Source organism: Mercenaria mercenaria, chromosome 9, assembly GCF_021730395.1.
Source record: "Mercenaria mercenaria strain notata chromosome 9, MADL_Memer_1, whole genome shotgun sequence".
Lineage (NCBI taxonomy): Eukaryota > Metazoa > Mollusca > Bivalvia > Venerida > Veneridae > Mercenaria > Mercenaria mercenaria.
The window spans coordinates 68,836,128-68,858,131 of record NC_069369.1 but is presented as its reverse complement, the minus strand read 5'-3'; the positions used below and the strand labels follow the sequence as shown (position 1 = coordinate 68,858,131).

General features: G+C 34.0%; 2 protein-coding genes across 2 annotated transcripts; one reads left to right on the top strand and one right to left on the bottom strand.

The window, feature by feature from the left end:
- Positions 1-123: 123 nt before the first annotated feature.
- On the bottom strand, positions 124-822 carry LOC128559325 (uncharacterized). The gene has a single exon (XM_053550636.1). It carries the CDS (start codon positions 820-822, stop codon positions 124-126), a length of 699 nt encoding a protein of 232 aa, XP_053406611.1.
- A 367-nt stretch (positions 823-1,189) lies between these two features.
- LOC123547386 (synaptobrevin homolog YKT6-like) lies at positions 1,190-20,363 on the top strand. The gene is made up of 8 exons (XM_045334439.2): positions 1,190-1,378; positions 8,615-8,741; positions 9,763-9,845; positions 10,702-10,861; positions 13,269-13,314; positions 15,018-15,083; positions 15,695-15,796; positions 17,805-20,363. The coding sequence occupies exons 2-8, from the start codon at positions 8,635-8,637 to the stop codon at positions 17,838-17,840; spliced, it is 600 nt and encodes a 199-aa protein (XP_045190374.1). The 5' UTR covers positions 1,190-1,378; positions 8,615-8,634; the 3' UTR covers positions 17,841-20,363.
- Positions 20,364-22,004: the final 1,641 nt, after the last annotated feature.

Genomic DNA, 22,004 nt, shown 5'->3' with positions numbered 1-22,004 from the left:
ATCTGACACATATTCATCCCCTGTTTGTCTGACACTTTGTCTCGAATCACGGAATTCATCCTTACCTTGTCTCCTAGGAGGTCTTCCCGAAATACAAACCACAGCAAAATGGTTCTGTTTCTTTCACTTGGAACAGGTCTTTCCCCAAGCCGGGCACAATTCCTTCTTCTTGGGGGGCTTTCTGTCGCAATATCTGCATTTTTCGTTCGCTTGATAATTCCCAGAATGTCTCTTTAACCCGCTGGTGTCGCTTCGTCTATTGATCTTGGCTATCTCACCTCCTTGGCTCATTTCCTTTACCTGCCGTGACGTGTCTTCAATCAACTGCATTGCTGCCGAAGTCTGCGGCAAGTCTAATTTCTTATATATCACCTTTCGGATCAACTCTTCATTCTCCGATGTCTGTATTAGATGTTCAAGAATCCTTTCATTGTCGTTATGAAAGTCGCATCCTACAGTTTTTTCTCGCAACCTTGCAGCATATGAACCCGTTGATTCACCAGGTTCTGGTCTCATCTTCAGATATATATATCTGTTATAATATATATTCTTCTTCAGGGCAAAATGTTCAGTTAATTTTGACCTCAACTTCTCGTATCTATCACCGGTTTCCGGATCAGTCAAATTCTTTTCCAATTTTCTTATCTCCTTACCTCCATATAGTAACAATGCATCTTTCTTCTTCTGAGGATCCGTTATTTCAAGGAACCGTAATTCAAGTTCAAGCTCGTCTATCCATTCCGTCCATATTTCATTGGACATCCTGTGGTCTTCGCCACCGATAAAAGGAGAAATCTTCAAAATCCGGCTGTTCTCCGCCATAATTCTCCGTATAAACAAACTTCAAATGTAAGTCGACTGCTACATTCACTTTTTCCTAGTCGCCAATGTTATGTCCATGAATTACTAACAATAATTCATATTTCTAAGTTTAATTTAAGCAACCATTGTAGAACGCAGTAAACAAACAATGACGTTGACGACGTTACCCAGTAACGACGTCATTTACAATAAAAGACGTTTTAAAAATAGATTATCACAATAGAGTCGGTCTCTACTCTACTCTAGAGCTTCGATGTGAACTTACCCACTATGTACTGCAGAACGTTTCGCACTTTAAGTATGCCCACTATAGTTATCCCAGTCGAAGTAATACAATATTTCTTTAATTAGTGTACCAGTCCAATTACAATCTGGCACTTCCGGTTGAGTCAGGAAAATAAAAAATACCTAATTTTAGTTAATTTCGTCAACGTTTATGTATAAATGTAAATATTTTTCACATATTTCATATAAATTTGTTTTTAGTCAGAAGATAATTGTTAGACAGTGACAAACGATTGACGACTACAAAACACCAGCAGTAAAAGTGGGCAGGGTAAGTTTGACAGTTCGGATAAAAAAAATGTTTGTAATTATAGACATGTTGTGATGTAGGTCGAATACATTATAGGCTGTTTTTGTTTTCTAATAGATGTAAATTATTAGAAGTCGTGATAAGTGTTTGTATGTGTTCGCAACATGTATTGAAATTGAAACTGCATAGATCTCTGTTCTGTGTGATTGTCTTTTGTCTCGCACACCATTTGGATGGCATAATAACCATCTTATATTTGATACTGACATAATTATATTGAACAATTGTTATTGGTTTTATAGCTATATCTAGCTATATATAGCTATATCTAGCTATATGCTCAGTAGGTAGAGCATCGGTCTACGGATCGTTGGGTCGCGAGTTCGATTCTCAGGCAGGGCGTATGTTCTCCGTGACTATTTGATAAACGACATTGTGTCTGCAGTCATTAGTCCTCCACCTCTGATAATTCATGTGGGGAAGTTAGCAGTTACTTGCGGAAAACAGGTTTGTACTGGTACAGAATCCAGGAACACTGGTTAGGTTAACTGCCCGCCGTTACATGACTGAAATACTGTTGAAAAACGGCGTTAAACCCAGCCCAAACAAACAAACAAATATATAGCTATATGTAGCTATATAGCCTGTTACACATTAAACCGGAATCCACCTAAAAACCGGAATACACTTTTCATAACAGGAATACACAGGTCTGTATTTTTTAAGTTAAAGGTATTTTTGAAGGGTTTTTGATATAATTCAATCATATATATCATAAATAATTAACATACGAAAGGAAAATAAAATACATTTACGCAAAATGATTTTATACGAGAATGAAGTTCGGCGACCGCACGGGAAATTTCCATAACTGAAATACACCCGTATTTTATTAATAAATGGTATTTGTGTAGGGTTTATTGCAGAAATCATTCGTGTATAATATAAATAATAAGTTTACAAAAGGAAAATAAAATACTTTAACGCAAAACGATTTTATACGAGATTTGAATTTGGCGAGCGCACGGGAAGTTTCCATAACATAAATGCACTCGTCCTTTTTAAAAAAATAAATAGTATTCTCTTAAACACTTTTTATCATTTTTTTGTAAGTTGTAGAACCATGTTTAATCAGATTAAATATGAATGAATATTTGAGAGAAGTTTATTAAAAGTTAATTCTGTATACGAGATTATAACTTTACGATCTTACGGTAATGTTTTACGCTTACGTCGCTATGACTTGATTATTAAAATTTAATTGTTTCTTCAAATAATAAGAAAATAATTTAAGATAAAAAAAATATCAATATTCGATTCTAAATGAATCATAAACAAAATACGGGTCCCGACATAAACTGCGCGGATCGGAAAGGGCTTAACATGATCGGAAAGGGCATTCACATGTTTATTATTGAAACTTATTTAATTGTTTCTTCATATTTCATTTAACAAATAAAAAAGAAAATAAACTATGAATGATAAAATAGCAATTTTTGATTTTTAAATGAATTATAGACAAAATACGAGTGGCATAAACCATGCTGATCGGAAAGGACATAACATGATCGGAAAGGGCATGTCACATGTTTATAGTTGGAAATTATTTAATTATTTCTTCATATTTCGCATTTCGTTTAACAAATAAAAAAAGAAAATTAATTAAGAAAAAATATCAATGTTCAATTTTTAAATGAATTATTATGTTTAATATATAAATATAAAAACGTTTATTGCGCTTATTTCCAAAGCACAATTAATATCCTTTGAATATATGCAGCATGACAAACACGTGCCTCTGATTAGTCCTGATAGAGTTTGATTAGATTATCACACCTATTGATTATATCAATTAATCAGTATATTTGTAAGCACACACATGCGACATGTGACAAATAATGTCTGACAAGGTATGTGCAGTTAAATATGACAAGCTTTTATTTAATTTCATACTTGTCATTATAATTGCAAATAGAAAAATTGAAGAAAAACAGGTACATTCAGTATGTTTTTTTATTTTTCATGTACTTTAACGTATCAATACTAATTCAATGTTTTGCTTAAACAGCGATGTATTGTAGATTTAAACATTTTTATTCCTCCTTCCTTTTCTCCAGGATGCACTAAGTATCGATCATAATGTCTCGGGTATCGTAGTCGTTTTCCTTTATCAACATAGTCTTCCTATAAATAATTGTTCAGTGTTTCATTTACAGAATTCCTTATTTTGTTAAAATCAGTTTTATTAATTCCAGTCCACACCGGAAATTTAGGAAAAGTGTTTTTATGTCGTAACTTTACCAAAATTCAGAAATTACATCGTGAAAAACGTCAAAAAAACTTATTATTTGGATTGACTGGAATTTACCCGGAAATCGTAAAGATACAAAACATCATGCCGGTAATTTTTCATTCCACGAGCCAGGCAACCTATCGTAATATGTAATTTACATCGCTCGGCGTTACTTTTGTTAATCAACACGTACAAAAAAATGCGCATACTGCATTCATTTTTTAGCTCGACTATTTGAAGAATAGTCTAGCTATTCTACACACCCTGGTGTCGGCGTCGGCTTCACACCTTGGTTAAGTTTTTGCATGCAAGTACATACAGCCATCAATTAAAGGCATATAGCTTTGAAACTTATTTTTTCTTTTTCTAGGTCAATAACCAACCTCTCTGGGACAAGTCCCATAACTCTGACATGTATTTTGAGCAAATTATGCCCCCTTTTAGACTTAGAAAATTTTGGTTAAAGTTTTACATGCAAGTTATTATCTCCAAAACTAATGCAGATATTGATTTGAAACTTCACGTGTGTCTTTGGGGTTATAAAACTAGTTGATAGCAGCAAGTCCCATAACTCCGACCTTCATTTTGGCCAAATTATGCCCCCCTTTTGGATTTAGAAAATTCTGGTAAAAGTTTTGCGTGCAAGTACATACAGCTATTTCTAAAAGGCATATAGATTAGAAACTTATTTTTTCTTTTTCTAGGTCAATAACCAACCTCTCTGGGACAAGTCCCATAACTCTGACATGTAGTTTGAGCAAATTATGCCCCCTTTTAGACTTAGAAAATTTTGGTTAAAGTTTTACATGCAAGTTATTATCTCCAAAACTAATGCAGATATTGATTTGAAACTTCACTTGTGTCTTTGGGGTTATAAAACTAGTTGATAGCAGCAAGTCCCATAACTCCGACCTTCATTTTTGGCCAAATTATGCCCCCCTTTTGGATTTAGAAAATTCTGGTAAAAGTTTTGCGTGCAAGTACATACAGCTATTTCTAAAAGGCATATAGATTAGAAACTTATTTTTTCTTTTTCTAGATCAATAACCAACCTTACTGGGTCAAGTTCCATAACTCTGACATGTTTTTTGAGCAAATTATGCCGCCTTTTAGACTTAGAAAATTTTGGTTAAAGTTTTACATGCAAGTTATTATCTCCAAAACTAATGCAGATATTGATTTGAAACTTCACATGTGTCTTCGGGGTTATAAAACTAGTTGATAGCAGCAAGTCCCAAAACTCTGACCTTCATTTTGGCCAAATTATGCCCCCTTTTGGACTTAGCAAATTCTGGTTAAAGTTTTGCGTGCAAGTACATACAGCTATTACTAAAAGGCATATAGATTTGAAACTTATTTTTTCTTTTTCTAGATCAATTACTAACCTCACTGGATCAAGTTCCATAACTCTGGCGTGTATTTTGGGCAAATTATGCCCCCTTTTGGACTTTGAAAATTCTGGTTAAAGTATTACTCGCGAGTTTCTATCTCCAAATCTAATGCAGATATTGAATTGAAACTTCACATGTGCCTTAGGGGTTATAAAACTAGTTGATAGCAGCATGTCCCATAACTCATATGCATTTTGGTCAAATTATTCCCCCTTTTGAACTTAAAACTCTTTTGATATTTAACCTTTTTAGGTAATATTTTCCTGCCTCTGGGACAATATTTCGAATAGTCGAGCTTGGCTGTCTTACGGACAGCTCTTGTTAATATTATTGCTTCAAGTTTTCAACACTGCTTAAGAAGTAATACAATTTGGATTCTATAACGATTTTAATAAGATATCGACAGTAATGTAGGGAAAATTCTATAAAAACGGTCTAATTTTCACATAATTATTTGTAAAACATCAAACAGCGCGATCTTTATTACTTTTTTCTTTCTAAAAGTAAATAAATAATACATACTATGGACATAAAATTCAGACTTTTGACCAGAAAGTACAAAGAACAGAATAAAAAAATCTTAAATAATGAAAAAGCGGCAGCAATTTAAATAAATGGAGTAAAACGATTTTTGGCAAACAGATTTCGGTTAGTGTGGAATAATAGGTTACGTGACCTCGTGAAAGTAAATAGAAATGTGGTTTTAAATAAAGCAATATGATGTTGTTGCGGTTTTAAATGCATCTTTGTACATGCATATTTTTGACACAACACTTTACTTTTAAGATATTCTTCTTAAACAATAATGTAAATTCCTTGAGGGCAAATAGGTCATAGAGGTAGGATATCCGCTATTACCCTTTGACACATTTACCTGTCAGTTTATGCACATTTGCTTTTAATAACAAATTTAAGAAGCTGATATGGTTACACTATTATTTCATAAAGGAATATTATATTATAGCATAAAAAGACTATTTTGAAATAATTTGAACCAAAATATCGAAACTTTAAAGAAATTTACCTACCTAAGTTAAAATCTAACAAAATTATGGCGATTGTGGTTCATGCACGAGTGCACAAATTTGCCGTGCGCTCAACAAATTTGCAACCTCGTATAAAACGTTACGCACATTTTAATTTCCTTTTGTAAATTAATTATTTATTTTAGATATGATTGAATTCTATCATAAACCCTAAAAATACGATTTATTTAAGAAATACGGGTGTACATTAGAGAATTTTAGGGCATGGAAATTCATTTACGAATACACAAATTTCCAGTGCCTTCGCCGATTTTCAATCATGTACAAAACATAATGCGCAAAAGTATTTTAATTTCATTTTGAAAATTAATTATTTATGATATATATTATTGAATTCAGTCATAAACCACTTCAAAAATAGCATTTGTTGAAGAAATACGAGTGTATTTCGGTTATGGTAATATCCCGCGCGATCGCCGAATTTTAATCTCTTATAAAATCGTTTTACGTGAACGTATTGTATTTTCCTTTGGTATGTTGATTATTTATGATATATATGATTGAATTATATCAAAAAACCTTCAAAAATACCTTTAATTAAAAAAATACAGGTGTATTCCGGTTATAGAAAGTGTATTCCGGTTTTAGGTGGATTCCGGTTTAACGTGTGACCCCTATATAGCTAATATGTGACTTTTCTGGGACCTGATTAGGTGAATATCTAGGGCTGTCATCATAAGAACATTCCATTGCCAGGTTAGGTTACAGTCCATGTTATATTAGGTGGGCTCAATTAACAACACCAATCTCACCCGGTACACTTATTTTGCCCAATTTAGACTTGTTTCAATTTGACAAGTTGTACGTGAATTGATTCGGTACACATGAGGGACATGCTGATCGAAACATCATGGCGTTTTCATTGTATGAATCAGTGATTGGGATATCATAGCCTGATGTTGTATGAATAGAACCCACTGATTGATTCTTGATATGGCATATAAAAGCAATAAAACAAATGTACCCTTATTGTTCTGTCTAAATACAAGTGGGTTCTTATACTTAAAACAAATATACTACTTGTGTTGAATAAGTTCTTTCTGGCAATTATCTACATGTATTTTCATTTTCATAAAATAAATATATTTATTAAAACTGATCATTCTCTCAATCAGCCCAATCAACTTTAAGTTGATAAATCACTATTAAATTCCTTCCAATCAGTCAGAGCACCTACTGTTAAAGTGAATTAATCATCATTTAATTTAACACCTTTTCAAATACCCATTGTATAATTAAATTAAATAAGTGTTAAAGCAGTTTGGAATCATGATTGACAGGTGATTATTTGGCAATTGGCTTAAATATAATATAATTTAAGGAAGAAAATCAGCCAGATTTGTGTCTATATAAATTTATTAAAAATGAATATAATAACTTTATTATAATATATAACAAAAGTATAAAGTATTACCATGTTTCTTACAGTGAAAGTAATCTTCACTTGCTTCATTATATGTTTCTGTCCTACAGTCACTAATCTATTAATTAATAAACCCGCCTGCTTAGCTCAGTAGGTAAGAGCGTTGGTCTACGGATCGCGGGGTCGTGAGTTCGATCCCCGGGCGGGCCATATGTTCTCTGTGACTATTTGATTAACGACATTGTGTCTGCAATCATAAGTCCTCCACCTCTGATAATTCATGTGGGGCAGCAGGCAGTTACTTGCGGAGAACAGGTTTGTACTGGTACAGAATCCAGGAACACTGGTTAGGTTAACTGCCCGCCATTACATGACTGAAATACTGTTGAAAAACGGCGTTAAACCCAACACAAACAAAAAAACCCTCCTCTGCCATTTGCCAATGTAGCCAAATGCTACAAATACAAAGAACTGGCTACAGATTTTTGAAAGTGGCGACAAGAATTTTATTAAAATGTGGCCAGATTTCAGCAATTCAGCTTCAATTTGGCAGTTTCTCTCAAAAAGTGGCTACAACTTTCTGAGGCCCAGTGGAGGCCCTGAATGCAGTAGACCATCGTGAAACCCCACCCACAGGTCGATTAAAACGCACAGTATTGTAAAAAAAGAAATAATGTATCCCCAACAATGATTTGTCGTTGAATAAAATCATTGTTTGGAGTTTAGATGTGAAAGAATTTATACGCATCTGAACGACATAAAAATGATTTTATTCACGAGCAAATCACTGTTTGAGATATATATTATTTCGATTCTAACACGTTATCAAGGATTATTGTGTACGACTTTGACGATATCCATCAATTATTTGCCCGATATCTGTTGATTTCTTTTCAAGGGCGCCGTTATGCCATCTAACGCTATTACGTAACAATTGTAACATCAGAAAAATGAATTGTCGAATAATAACACACAGTTTTCAGCCTTCTTTGATGAACAGGAAACAAATCGGTTTGTGTTAGAATTCTGTATAAAACTATCGACAATACAATAAATCACTATCAAGAATGATAGTTCTTTGTATGACCATCATTTCTACTTTACTCTGAAGCAGCAGTATGCTTAATTTACATGTCTATTAAATTGAAATTTTGTCTCTTTCAGGATCAGTCTTTCTGTTGACAATGAAGTTATATTCTTTATCGATACTGTATAGAGTTGGAGATGGCAAAGCAAACAGGCTTGTGTCAACACATGAACTTACTTCTTTTGGGTTTTTCCAAAGAGCAAGGTATTCTTTAATTTTACCTTTTTAGCTCGACAATTCGAAGAATAGTCTAGCTATTCTACTCACCCTGGCGTCGGCGTCACACCTTGGTTAAGTTTTTGCATGCAAGTACATACAGCTATCATTTAAAGACATATAGCTTTGAAACTTATTTATTCTTTTTCTAGGTCAATTACCAACCTCACTGGGTCAAGTTCCATAACTCTAACATGTATTTTGAGCAAATTATACCCCCTTTTGGACTTAAAAATTCTGGTTAAAGTTTTACATGCAAGTTACTATCTCCAAAACTAATGCAGATATTGAATTGAAACTTCACATGTGTCTTCGGGGTTATAAAACTAGTTGATAGCAGCAAGTCCCGTGACTCTAACCTTCATTTTCGCCAAATTATGCCCCCTTTTGGACTTAGAAAATTCTTGTTAAAGTTTTGCTTGCAAGTACATACAGCTATTACCAAAAGGTATATAGATTTGAAACTTATTTATTCTTTTTCTTGGTCAATTAGCAACCTCACTGGGTCAAGTTCCATAACACTTAACATGTATATTGAGCAAATTATGCCCCCTTTATTTTGGACAGTTGTTATAAAACATCAGTTATAGCATCAAGTCCCATAACTTGAATATATTTTGGTTCAATTTTTAGTCCCTTTCGGGTCAAAACTTAAAACTCTTTTGATATTTAACATTTTGGGTAATAATTTCCTGCTTCTGTGACAATATTTCGAATAGTCGAGCTCGGCTGTCTTACGGACAGCTCTTGTTATTTATATGCAGTACTTTATCTTTGAATATTCAATCTAGTGGCGTGATTTACATAGAATATCATATATCATATTAAAAAGATGCCTGTACTGTGTATTCGTTTAGTTTATACTGATTTTATGTATGAAGGATCTTCCTGTTAATTGACCATTTCACTCAGAAGTTAAGGAAAAACAACTTACTTTAAAGTTAGTCCTTAAGCTACTATTACTAATAACTTTGTGGTGACTAGTAATCATACCATGATTTTGTTTCAGTGTAAAAGAGTTCATGAATTTCACCACAAAGATTCTGGTTGAACGTACATCACCATCTTGCAGATCTTCAGTTAAAGAGCAAGGTAAATTCCTTTATTACAAGATCCTTGAAATGATGATTGACATGTTCAAACATCATAAGGTGATTGCCTGTTGTAAGTAGATGACCCCTTATGGTATTGGGTCAGTGGGTCAAAGGTCAAGGTTGCAGTGACGTTTAGACTGAAAATGGTTTCTGATCAATAACTTGAGATTTCTTAAGCCTGCAGTAGTAAAACTTATAGGGTGATTTTGCGTAGCTATTAGCTGACCCCTGTTGCTTTTGGGGTTGTAAGATCATAGGTCAAGATCAGAGTGACCTTGAGACTGAAAATGGTTTCCGATCAGTCACTGGAGATTGCTTTGGCATGCAGACTTTAGATTTCATAGGATGGTTGACTTTGGTTAATACATTAAGATGGCCTCTACAGCTTTTGTGGTCAGTAGTTAAAAAGTCATGGTTACAGTGATCTTGAGACTAAAAACAGTTTCCAAGCAATTACTCAAGAACACTTTGGCCTACAATTATCAGATTTCCTAGGATAATTGTGACCCCTATTGTTTTTGGGGTCAGTAGGCTTAAGGTCAAGGTCACAGTATATTGGAGACTGAAAATACATGCACAGTTACATCTGAAAGGCCATCATGGGGAGCATGTATGTTTTACAGACATTTCTAGTTTGCTGTTGGTATGCCTTTCCTCTTCATATTCTAATATACCTGCTTCAATACCATCTAACTTAGAATGTTCATAGCTGTCATAACGTAAAAGTTTTAAAGTTTACTTTGATTTTTCCATACAAGTAGGTTAAGTTGACTTATCAATACTTTTTTCAGATGATAATTTAGTTGAAATATTTAAGTTTGTGACAGTAACAATGTTATGTTTTCTGGTTTCAGAATATGTTTGTCATGTATTTGTAAAAAGTAATAACATAGGGGCAGTTGTGATTGCCGACCACGAATATCCACAAAGAGTAGCTCACACATTACTGAATAAAGTCATTGAGGACTTTGAAGCGAAAGTCGAGAAGAAACTCTGGTCTATAGCGAAGGAAGAGTAAGTTGCATGAAATTTTTTTAAGTGAAAATATTACAGTGACGTATAAAATGTGTCAGCAGAATAATGCTGTGGTAGCATGAAGAATGAAATTGATTTGAAACTTCTTTGGCCTCTAAATATTTTATACACTGGAAATAAGACTCTTTTTTATTACTGGTACTGGTAGCTTACCTGGTGTTACTAGTCTACATATAAGTGAATGCTGGAGTCTATTATCCATTGTGAACATTTTTTATTGAAATCACTATTTCTCGTAATCTGTTAAGTGTATCTTCACCAAACTTTGTCAGAAGCATCTTTGTGAGAACCTGTAGCGATATTGTTGAAAAAAGATGGACTCCAAGAGCTAAAAATGAGAAAAGCTTAAAATGACTTGTTGTCTTGGACCACTTCATGGATGTTGACGAAACTTGGTCAATGGTAACATAGTTTACTACATTTAGGGAGCTTCAAGGCTAAAAAAAAAAGGTTCCTGAAAAAAAAATGTCTTTTTAGCTCATCTGATTTTTTGAAAAAAAATGATGAGTTATTGTCATCACTTGAGCGGTTGTCGGCGTCGGCGTCAGCGTCGGCGTCGGCGTCGGCGTTGCCTGGTTAAGTTTTATGTTTAGGTCAGCTTTTCTCCTAAACTATCAAAGCTATTGCTTTGAAACTTGGAATATTTGTTCACCATCATAAGCTGACCCTGTATAGCAAGAAACATAACTCCATCTTGCTTTTTGCAAGATTTATGGCCCCTTTTGTACTTAGAAAATATCAGATTTCTTGGTTAAGTTTTATGTTTAGGTCAGCTTTTCTTCTAAACTATCAAAGCTATTGCTTTGAAACTTAGAATACTTGTTCACCATCATAAGCAGACCCTGTACATGAAGAAACGTAACTCCATCTTGCTTTTTGCAAGAATTATTGCCCCTTTTGGACTTAGAAAATCAGTTTTCTTGGTTAAGTTTTATGTTTAGGTCAGCTTTTATCCTAAACTATCAAAGCTATTGCTTTAGAACTTGCAACACTTGTTCACCATCATAAGCTGACCCTGTACAGCAAGAAACATAACTCCATCCTGCTTTTTGCAAGATTTATGGCCCCTTTTGGACTTAGAAAATATCAGATTTCTTGGTTAAGTTTTATGTTTAGGTCAACTTTTTCTCTTAAACTATCAAAGCTATTGCTTTGAAACTTGCAACACTTGTTCACCATCATAAGCTGACCCTGTACAGCAAGCAACATAACTCCATCCTGCTTTTTGCAATAATTATTGCCCCTTTTGGACTTAGAAAATCATTTTCTTGGTTGAGTATTATGTTTAAGTCAACTTTTCTCATAAACTATCAAAGCTATTGTTTTTAAACTTGCAACAGTTTTTCACCATCATAAGTGGACACTGAACATCAAGAAACATAACTCTATCCTGCTTTTTGCAAGAATGATGGCCCTTTTTAGACTTAGAAAATCATGGGTAGGACAATATTTCTATTATACAAAAAAAATCAGATGAGCGTCAGCACCCGCAAGGCGGTGCTCTTGTTTCTGTAGTGCAGCATTATGTCAGATTTTTAAAGTCTTTTTTAAGGTTCCCTGTGTAAATATATTTCAAGAAATAATGAGCAGCTATGAAAGTGTTCGATGTTTTTACTGAAAAGAAAAGACAAATCACTTTGTGAAAATGTTGAAAGTTATTAGGTTATATGAGCAAAACTTCACTGAGTTAGTACTGTAAACATTGCATGATGAAAAGTTTGATACATTAAATCACTTATTGGCCAGATATATTGGTGTGTATATATACCTAAGTTAAGCTATTGGACCTGTAATAATTATAATCAGCAATTTCTGTGCAGTTATGTGTGTTTGTATGCTATTTTTGCATTCTTTGGTCTTTAATGTAGCTCAAACAAGCACACGACATTCCATACTAACAGAGACATGTGAAGAATACACAATTGTACAGAAATTCTTGATTGTCTCTTCGGATCCGCTATCTTAATTTAGAGTCCGCAACAATAACCTATATGGGCAACTGTTCTAGAAGAGTGTGTGTTATTTATAGCTTTGGGATAGTACAAAATACAGAAGCTCCATTTCCTGGAAATTCCAGAAACTTCCCCAGTCCTTTAGCATTCCAGGGATAATGTATCCATTAATGGGACTCTTGTCCTAATTTTGGACAGTTAGTAATTTTATTTGGAGGAGTGGGAGCACCAGATCATTACCCTGATTTCATAATTGCCACTGGACCATTTTGCCCCTCTTCAGATAGTTAAACCTGTTAACAGCACAGTAACTGTATAAAAAATATTACAATTTAGTGTGTCAGTGAATTCAGAGATATTCTGATAGATTGTTAAATTTGTCAGTCTTGCTTGGTATCTGTGTGTATTTATTAATGTTTATTGATGTTTTTCAGTGAGATTAAATTCCCAGAGCTGGAACAATTTTTACAGAAGTATCAGGTATGTTAAAAGAATGTTGGACAGACTCCACAGAGGACAAATCCCTCTAACTCAATTTTGACCAAGGTTGACAGGATGATCTATTTGATAGTATTATATAAAAGATGGTAAAATTGCAGTTTTATCAAAATAAACTGAAGATTAACTTTTAGGTGAATATAGTTTTATCAAGAAATGATAAGTGTTCTGTATGAAGTTTGAAATCTACATTAAAAATTCATATTGGGTACAGTCAGGCCAACATTATGAATATCTTTGTTCCCCCTTCTGTGACACATATTAAAGTCTGGGTAGGTAGGTAGAAAAAACCTTTTTTATACAATTTTTTGTGTCAATACATTTCCATTTAGCATTCATTCATATTAAACATGTGTGATATAAAGTCAGACTGTGCCCCAGCATAAGTACCACTTTTTCAAAAAAATCTTGTCCATATTAGATGTATTAGTTATCTATGATCAACTTGAGTTGAAACCCCCAAAAAATGATACCGCTTTTATATTGGTGATAATATATTTTTGGTGTGGATAATTTATTGTGGGATACTAAGGTTACTGTAGCGGGAGGGGAAGCAAATTACATTTTATTTGAGGCCTTTTATCACACTGAATTGAGACTATGAACAAAAACTGTTGTCATTAATATTCTTGGGGAACAATTTTTGTGGATTTTGTGGTTGTGTTAACTACAATTATATCTTCAAAATTTTAAGTCCACATACTGATGTCCCCATAGATTAGCTGCTTTGAAAGAAAACAAGAAAATGATAATTATGTCAGTTGAAAGCAGTAGGTTGTTCAGAAGCTATTCTGATGATACTGTAAAGTCAGTAATTAAGAGACGATTTTGTCTTCAGTTTATTTGTAAACTGCCTGTATTCACAAAAAATACTGTTATTGTTATATTACTATAGTCGTGTATGTTTCACAATTTAGTCAAACATATCTGATATTCCACTATGCAAACTAATCCCAATTTTAAATGTGGTTAATTTTAAGTTCAAAATCTTGACACTCACATACAAAGCCATGCACAATGAATCTCCCAAGTACATTGTCGATATGCTGGACATGTACAAGCCTCGTAGAGACTTAAGGTCGGCAAGTGGCCTTGTGTCTTTGGTTGTACCGAGGAGTCAAACAGTAAAGTATGGTGACAGAAGTTTCAGGCATGCAGCTCCAAAGCTTTGGAATGCCCTCCCAGCAAGCATCACTGAGATTCAAGCTCACTGTCCACATTTAAAAAATCTTTGAAAACGCATCTCTTTCACATATGTTATATAAAATAACAAAATTTGAAATACTGTTGAAAATGGCGTTAAACCCAAAACAAACCATGACAGATTTGTTTCGTGTTGAGAAAGGAATTGCTCTCGTAATGTAATTTAACGTTGAACATAATTTATGGATGATCTTGTTTTAATTACTGTTCCGTTTAATCTTTTACCAATATATTTACATGTATGTATATGTATGTATGTGTTCTTTATGTTTTTGTAGAGCACTTGAACGTACATATTCTGTATGAAAAGAGTGCTATACACAGTGAATGTGGTATAATAATAATAATAATAATAATAAATAAAGCCATGTGAAAATATCTAATTTTACAGTTCTTAGATGGTTGTAAGTCAGAATAAAATATTAGTCATTTTGACTCGCAGACATATAAAAAGAATTAGAGCTTTTATAAATTTTTTGCAGAATCCTCGAGAAGCTGATGCTATGTCAAAGATCAATGCAGATCTTGATGAAACCAAAATTATATTGGTGAGTTTTCTTTTGGTTTTTCAATCAGTGCCTTGTTTATGTATCAAATATGGATGTGCAGATGCACTATATTGTAGTTTGGCTGTAAAGGGAAACACTAATAATATAGTTTGGCTGTCAAAGAGTTGCCACACATAGCTGAACCCATTTCAGAGAAAAAAACTCATACCTCATTTTAAAGAATTTTGATAAAACTGAAATAAAAAAAGAAAAGTAGGATTCATGTATCTTCTAAGTGAGGTTTCTGTTGTTACATTTGCTTAATGTTAAATCTCTTCAAAATCGCTGACTTAAAATCACTTAACCCTCACTGATTTGAGCCGTGCCATGGGAAAACCAACATAGTGGGTATGCGACCAGCATGGATCCAGACCAGCCTGCGCATCCGCGCAGTCTGGTCAGGATCCATGCTGTTCGCTAACAGTTTCTCCAATTCCAATAGGCTTTAAAAGCGAACAGCATGGAGCCTGACCAGACTGCGCGGATGCGCAGCCTGGTCTGGATCCATGCTGGTCGCATACCCACTATGTTGGTTTTCTCATGGCACGGCTCATTTGTGTTATTTTTGAGATGCTTTGATGTTGTTATTGATGGGTTAATTTACCTTTCAGCACAATACAATAGAAGCAGTATTAGAGAGAGGGGAGAAAATTGATGACCTGGTGGAGAAGTCAGAGGGACTCAGTTTACAAAGTAAAACTTTCTATAAAACTGTAAGTATATACATGTATTGATAAATCATTGACTTGGATGGTCCCCTGTGGACAAGTGGTTAAGATCACTGAATTTCAGTAAAATTTGCCCTTCACCATGCCTCTCACTAATGTGAGATTGAGCCTCATCCATGTGGATTCTTCCTGCAAAGAAGTATCTTGATGTCATGCTGATGTTGGTAGTTCTTCCTAGGTGCCTGTGACTGTCTGAAATAACGCCTTGAGGAGCACATTGCATCTTCCCTTAAACATTAAATTTAGAATGCCACAGGATGACTTTTACTTAAAATGTGACTTTAAGGCTACTGACCTGGAATTACTCGCCTCTCAACACTGTGTGTTCGAAACCTCACTTGGAATGTAGAATACTTTCATGTGAGGAAGCCACCCTTGCATGAAAGAATGCTCAGAGTGGTGCCTGGGGTCTTCTTTCTCCATGAAAATCTGAAAGGTTGCTGAATGACCTGTAATTTTGTTGGTGTGATGTTAAACCCAACAAAGAAAATCTTACAAAACAAACAATAACCTTATTCAGAACTGTCAGACAGTTGTGTCTTTTTGCTTACTGGTAGACCCTTGGTAACAGTTATTTGAGAACTGGATATTCCCATCTGTTTCTAAAAGTGAAAAAAACATACATGTACATGTATATTTTTCCGCATTAGAAGATGCATTTCAAAGCTACATATTTTTCATTCATTTATACAACTGTTTCCAAATTTAGATTTCTAAAAGTTTGGTCTGTTTTGATAAATAGTTTAATTTCAAAGTGTGTTGGTGTATTTCAAATATTGCATAATGTTTGACACTTGTAAATATGAAACAATAAAGTGAATGATCAATCATAGACCATAAAGGGCAAGGTGTACTTTTAGCCCAGAATGACCTTGAAACTGGAAGCCTTTAAATGTAGCAAATTCTAAGTTTCCTTTCATCAAGAACTACAGTGTTTTATCAAACTGCATGCAGTATATTACTATTTATTTATTATTGAAGAAAATAGCTGACATATAAGAAAAAACTTTTAGCATTTACAGTATGTAACCCCTGAAATTTACACTTTAGCTGTCCACCATAAAGTCTGTGAAGTAAGTTGGACTAATGGCCAACACAACTAATTACTTTATGATCCTTGACTGTGCATGTAGCTAAAACAATCCTGTATGTCCTAAATGTGACAAAAACTACCAGTTTTCTTAAAACTGTTGTCTGTAGCAATATTTAGTGACGTGCTTTGAACGAAATAATAATTACAGTCAAACTTGGTTCACTCGAACTTAATGGGACAGGCAAAATTAGTTGGAGTTATCTGTAGTTCGAGCGCTTGAACAATATACATTATATAGGAATTTTGCTGAGATCCGACTTAGACTTCAAACGAAGTGTGGTATTTGAATTATCTGAGTTTGAGCTAACAGTTATGTATGTTCAATAGAAAATAAGATCGGTAAAGAAGAAAAACATTATGGTAGGAAACTTTTTTCAGTTATTATTAAGTTAAAAAATGTTCAAAATTTGCAGGCCATTTAAGGCTAAAGTACACCTTGCCCTTGTACTCCAGACCTATAAGTCTTTAGCTCGACTATTCAAAGAACAGGTAGAGCTATTGGGCGCGCCTGTGTTTCGGCGTCTGCGTCGGCATCAGCTTCCCAATTTGGTTAAGTTTTTGTATGTAAGCTGGTATCTCAGTTACCACTTGTGGGAATGGATTGAAACTTCACGCACTTATTCACTTGTGATAAACTGACTTACATTGGACAGGTCCCATAACTCTGTTTTGCTTTTTTTTTTTACAAAATTATGCCCCTTTTGTGACTTATTTTCATTCAGTTGACAAGGCTGTCAAACAGTTGAGTGTTGCTTTCCTACGACAGCTCTTGTTATTTTCCAATTGACCATAGAAAGTGTGGAATCTTTAACATTGGACATTATCGTTCTTTCGATTGAAATAAAAAGAAACCATTAGAGAGAAGTATATTATACCCATTGATATTTAAATGAATTTCAGGCAAGAAAGACAAATTCCTGTTGTGTTATACTGTAACCATGGCAACTGGCTAGAGAGTAAATGTCGTCTGGTCAAGTGTCGTCGAGGATGTCTCAAACAGCGTGGCAGTCAGAAAACTCCTCCCACTTCAATCATGTGATCATTGAGGTCATCTGAACAATCTAATCATGCTTATCTTTCTGGTCTTGTGATGTTTCTGGTCATGTGATCTAATCCCTTCCACATGATAAATAACAGAATCTATTTTTTTTTCCTGCGCTTAAATTTTTATATCGTAACACCATGCCGTATTTTTCTCTGATGTTATAACAAATATTTTTCAAAAGTGTGTTTGCTTTTTGAATTTCAAGAAATATTTTTTATTTGCCTGTTCTCTTGCTTATTGCAGAAGAAATGAGTTTTCTTCACAATCAGTGAATGTTTACTGTGAACTATTTCGTACATTGAACTGTGATAATGGAGTTGTGCCCCTTGAACTGTAAACTGAGTATTAAGCCATGTTTACTTTTAAACAAACCTCATTTCTATTGTTTGCCAAATTGCTTGTTGTAATAATAAATTGTAATTTTGAAAGAAACTGTAATATTGTAAATGTATTTATATATTTCCTGACAGTTTGTTCGGTGTTACAGAATGTAAGAAAAAACTACAATATTTATAATATATATTTTAATTTTTTGAGATTTTATAGGTCTTGTGAACTGAAACTAGTCATGCATAATGAACTTTGTTTGAACAGATATGAAAATCTGAAAGCAATATTACATTTCGAATTTAATGCCATCGTTTATTTATCGTAAGTGTTTAAAAATGATGGGACCAATCCTTATGTCTGTATGTTAAAGTGTTTTTGTGAATCTGTCCGTCTAGTTGTTTTAAAGTTGCTTGCTCACAGTAAAGATGAAATTTTTGAGCATGCTTAATTCACCAAGTTTGACATAGAATGTATGACTGCAAAATGATAACCTTAGTGAAAAAAAGTTAAGATATTGGTAAAAAAAGCAAAAGAAACACTGATTTTCTCCATGATTCCTTAAGTGTTATGGATGGTTTATTCCATTCTGCACAATGTTTAGGTCATTTTGCTAAAATCTTATGCCTTTAAATCTGAGCCACTGGTAATTTTGGCAATATCCATATTTTTTTTAGAGAAAACAAATTTCGCTAAAAACTGTGAAGGAGTGGCTTTAAGACTGAGTATTGTAGTATAAGTGCTAGAATCTGCTGGATTATTTTATATAGTGAAGGAATGTTTTGTAATAGTGTATTGAAGGACATTTCATTGTTTGTGCTCGTCTATTTGTGCCATTGTTCTTTTTTCCATTCTTGTGTTGGTCTGATTGTGCGCTAAAGCGGGAGATTTTTTTTGTACTAGAATATGAACTACAACTAGCAGATCAGAGCATATTTCGTATTTTCCCCTATATTAAAGCATTTCTATTTACCAGTACTGACAGGGTAAATTTGTACAGGTTTACAGGTCTAGTTTTTATGATGAAGAAATTTCATAATTATTGAGATAATATAGAAATAAATGTGCTTATTTTTACATGACACCATTTGGATGTCATTCTTTGATACAAGATATTCATGAATTCAATATATGAGCCGTGCCATGAGAAAACCAACATAGTGGGTTTGCGACCAGCATGGATCCAGACCAGCCTGCGCATCCGCGCAGTCTGGTCAGGCTCCATGCTGTTCGCTTTTAAAGTCTAGTGTAATCGGAGAAACTGTTACCGAACAGCATGGATCCTGACCAGACTGCACGGATGCGCAGGCTGGTCTGGATCCATGCTGGTCGCAAACCCATTATGTTGGTTTTCTTATGGCACGGCTCAAATATTTACCAAGTTCAACAGCTTCTATGTTTTTTACTTTATTGATTTACTCCTGTCTGTGTGTCCATCAGTCAGTCACAAATCTTGTCCGCACTCTTAAGTCGAACATTTCTCATTCGATCTTCATCAAACTTGAACAAAATGTGTTTTCCAATAAGTCCTCGGCCAAATTCAGTAACTAGCCAAATCGGCCCAGGCACTTTGGAATTACGTAACTATTCAGATGATTAGGCAGTTGTGGGAGACATGCACTTTTCTCAAAAGCAGCTCTGGTTTTATATAATGTAACAAATAACACATTACAAAATGTCTTATCTTCAGTTGAAGGGATGAGTAGTCGGACCAAAAATTGTGATGCATCAGTCTTTAAAATTTTGGTCTGACTGTCCTACTTAATAAGCTTTCACATGGACTGACCTCTGTGCCATCTATTCTTTTTTCTATCATTAATTCTGAAACAAGGTGCATAACTCATTGCTGAATGACGTTTCAGGGTTAACCGAATGGAACAATGTCTGTATGTACCTATTTTACTCTGTCTTTTGTCATTGAATTTAGAATATTTAGATATACAATGTACCTAATCTCCACTCTCATCTCCATTGATAGTGTGTTCTAAGGTCTGAATAATTTATAAGTTATGTATAAATGTGATATGAATGTAAAAGCTATATTTGTCAGTTTGGGATATTTATACAATAAACTAATATACCTACCACATGCCTTTTTTGGCAGCTTTTCAGTTTTGTTGGTATTTTCAACCACATTAGTGTTGAAAATTTTTCAAATTTTGTTTTTGATAGTTTTGCTGCTAAAATGCATATTATTTTGCTATAAATCTACGGTGAGAATTGAGAACAAAAGTCATTGGCCAGTAAATACCGTAAAATCCTTTTATTTTGTAGGCATGAAATTTTGTTGTGCCCAAACAGCTTTTTCACAGGCTGGGGACATAAATTCATGGATTTCAAATTATATACATACGGTATAAATGGAATTTTATAACACAATTTGTTTGGGTTTTTTGCAGCATAAGGTCCTTGAAAGTTGGGCTCCCACGTTCGCAGTACCAAATTTAAATATTAGTCAGTACTGTTTTTTTTTTACAAGTAAAAAATATAGGGAAGAAAAGATGGAGATAATGCAGCTGCTTCTATCTGTGATGACTGTTAAACCTGACTTAGTTGCCACCTGTATGAAGCAGCCACTTAATTCCCACCTATTGGATGTACACACTAAAGGATAGGGTTGGTATAGACCCAAAGTTGGTTTAGATGACTCTGTTTGACCCCTGTTAGTTGCAGCACAGCTCTTAAATTAGTAAAATCTTAAAACATATACGTGTCTTGTGAACCACTTGATAGACCAAACTTGATCTGTAACAACCTTGATTGGACCCTTTCAAGTTTGTTCAAATAGTTGTGCAATTTGGGGCTTCCAAAGCTAAAAAGTGAAAAGAAAAAAAAACTTCAAAATTTTTTAATAAACTACTTTATGGATGATCACCAAACTTGGAGAGAAACATAGTCAAAAGGTCAAGGACCTACTATGTTGAGCAACACAGACCTATTGTTTTTGAGTATGTATCAATATTTGGACAGTTGCGTTTACTACAATCACAAACTAGTTTATGCTTATAATTGTGTGAATTATAGTCGACTGAATTATTTCTCACCTAGCTGCATACATGTTTCATCCGGTAGTGCATTTTATGTGTGCAATATGTCATTTAAATGAATATATTTTTACCATGCATTATATTAATGTATGAGCTTGTGCTGAATCAGATCTTGAAATTATTTTTAGTAACGAGGTAATCCTTCACCCTTATAATAAATGTTGATGTCGCCAACAAACATGAATAAAATTATTGTAATTGTATATATTAGTGTATTTCTGTTTTACAGAAACTTAATAAATATGAAAAAAAACTGCAGACTTTGTAGTTAATTTATACAAATAACAACGTGTGAGGAAATGCCAATTTTCAATAGCAATTCAAAAGTATTTCAATTATGTAACAAGGGTCGGGTGTTTCTAGTTAAGGATTCCATAGCTGTGGTAATTATTCTGACAAAATTTCATGAAGATCAGTTGAAAAATACAGCCTCTATCGCATACATAAGGGTTTTCTTTGATTTGACCTAGTGACCTACTTTTTAACCCCAGATAACCCATTTTCAAACTCGGCCTAGATTTCATCAAGGTAATCATTCTGACAAAAATTCATGAAGATAAAATGAAAAATACAGCCTCTATCACATACACAAGGTTTTTCCTTGATTTGACCTAGTGACCTGACCCCTGGGTGACCCATTTTCGAACTCGGCCTAGATTTCATCAAGGTAATTATTCTGAC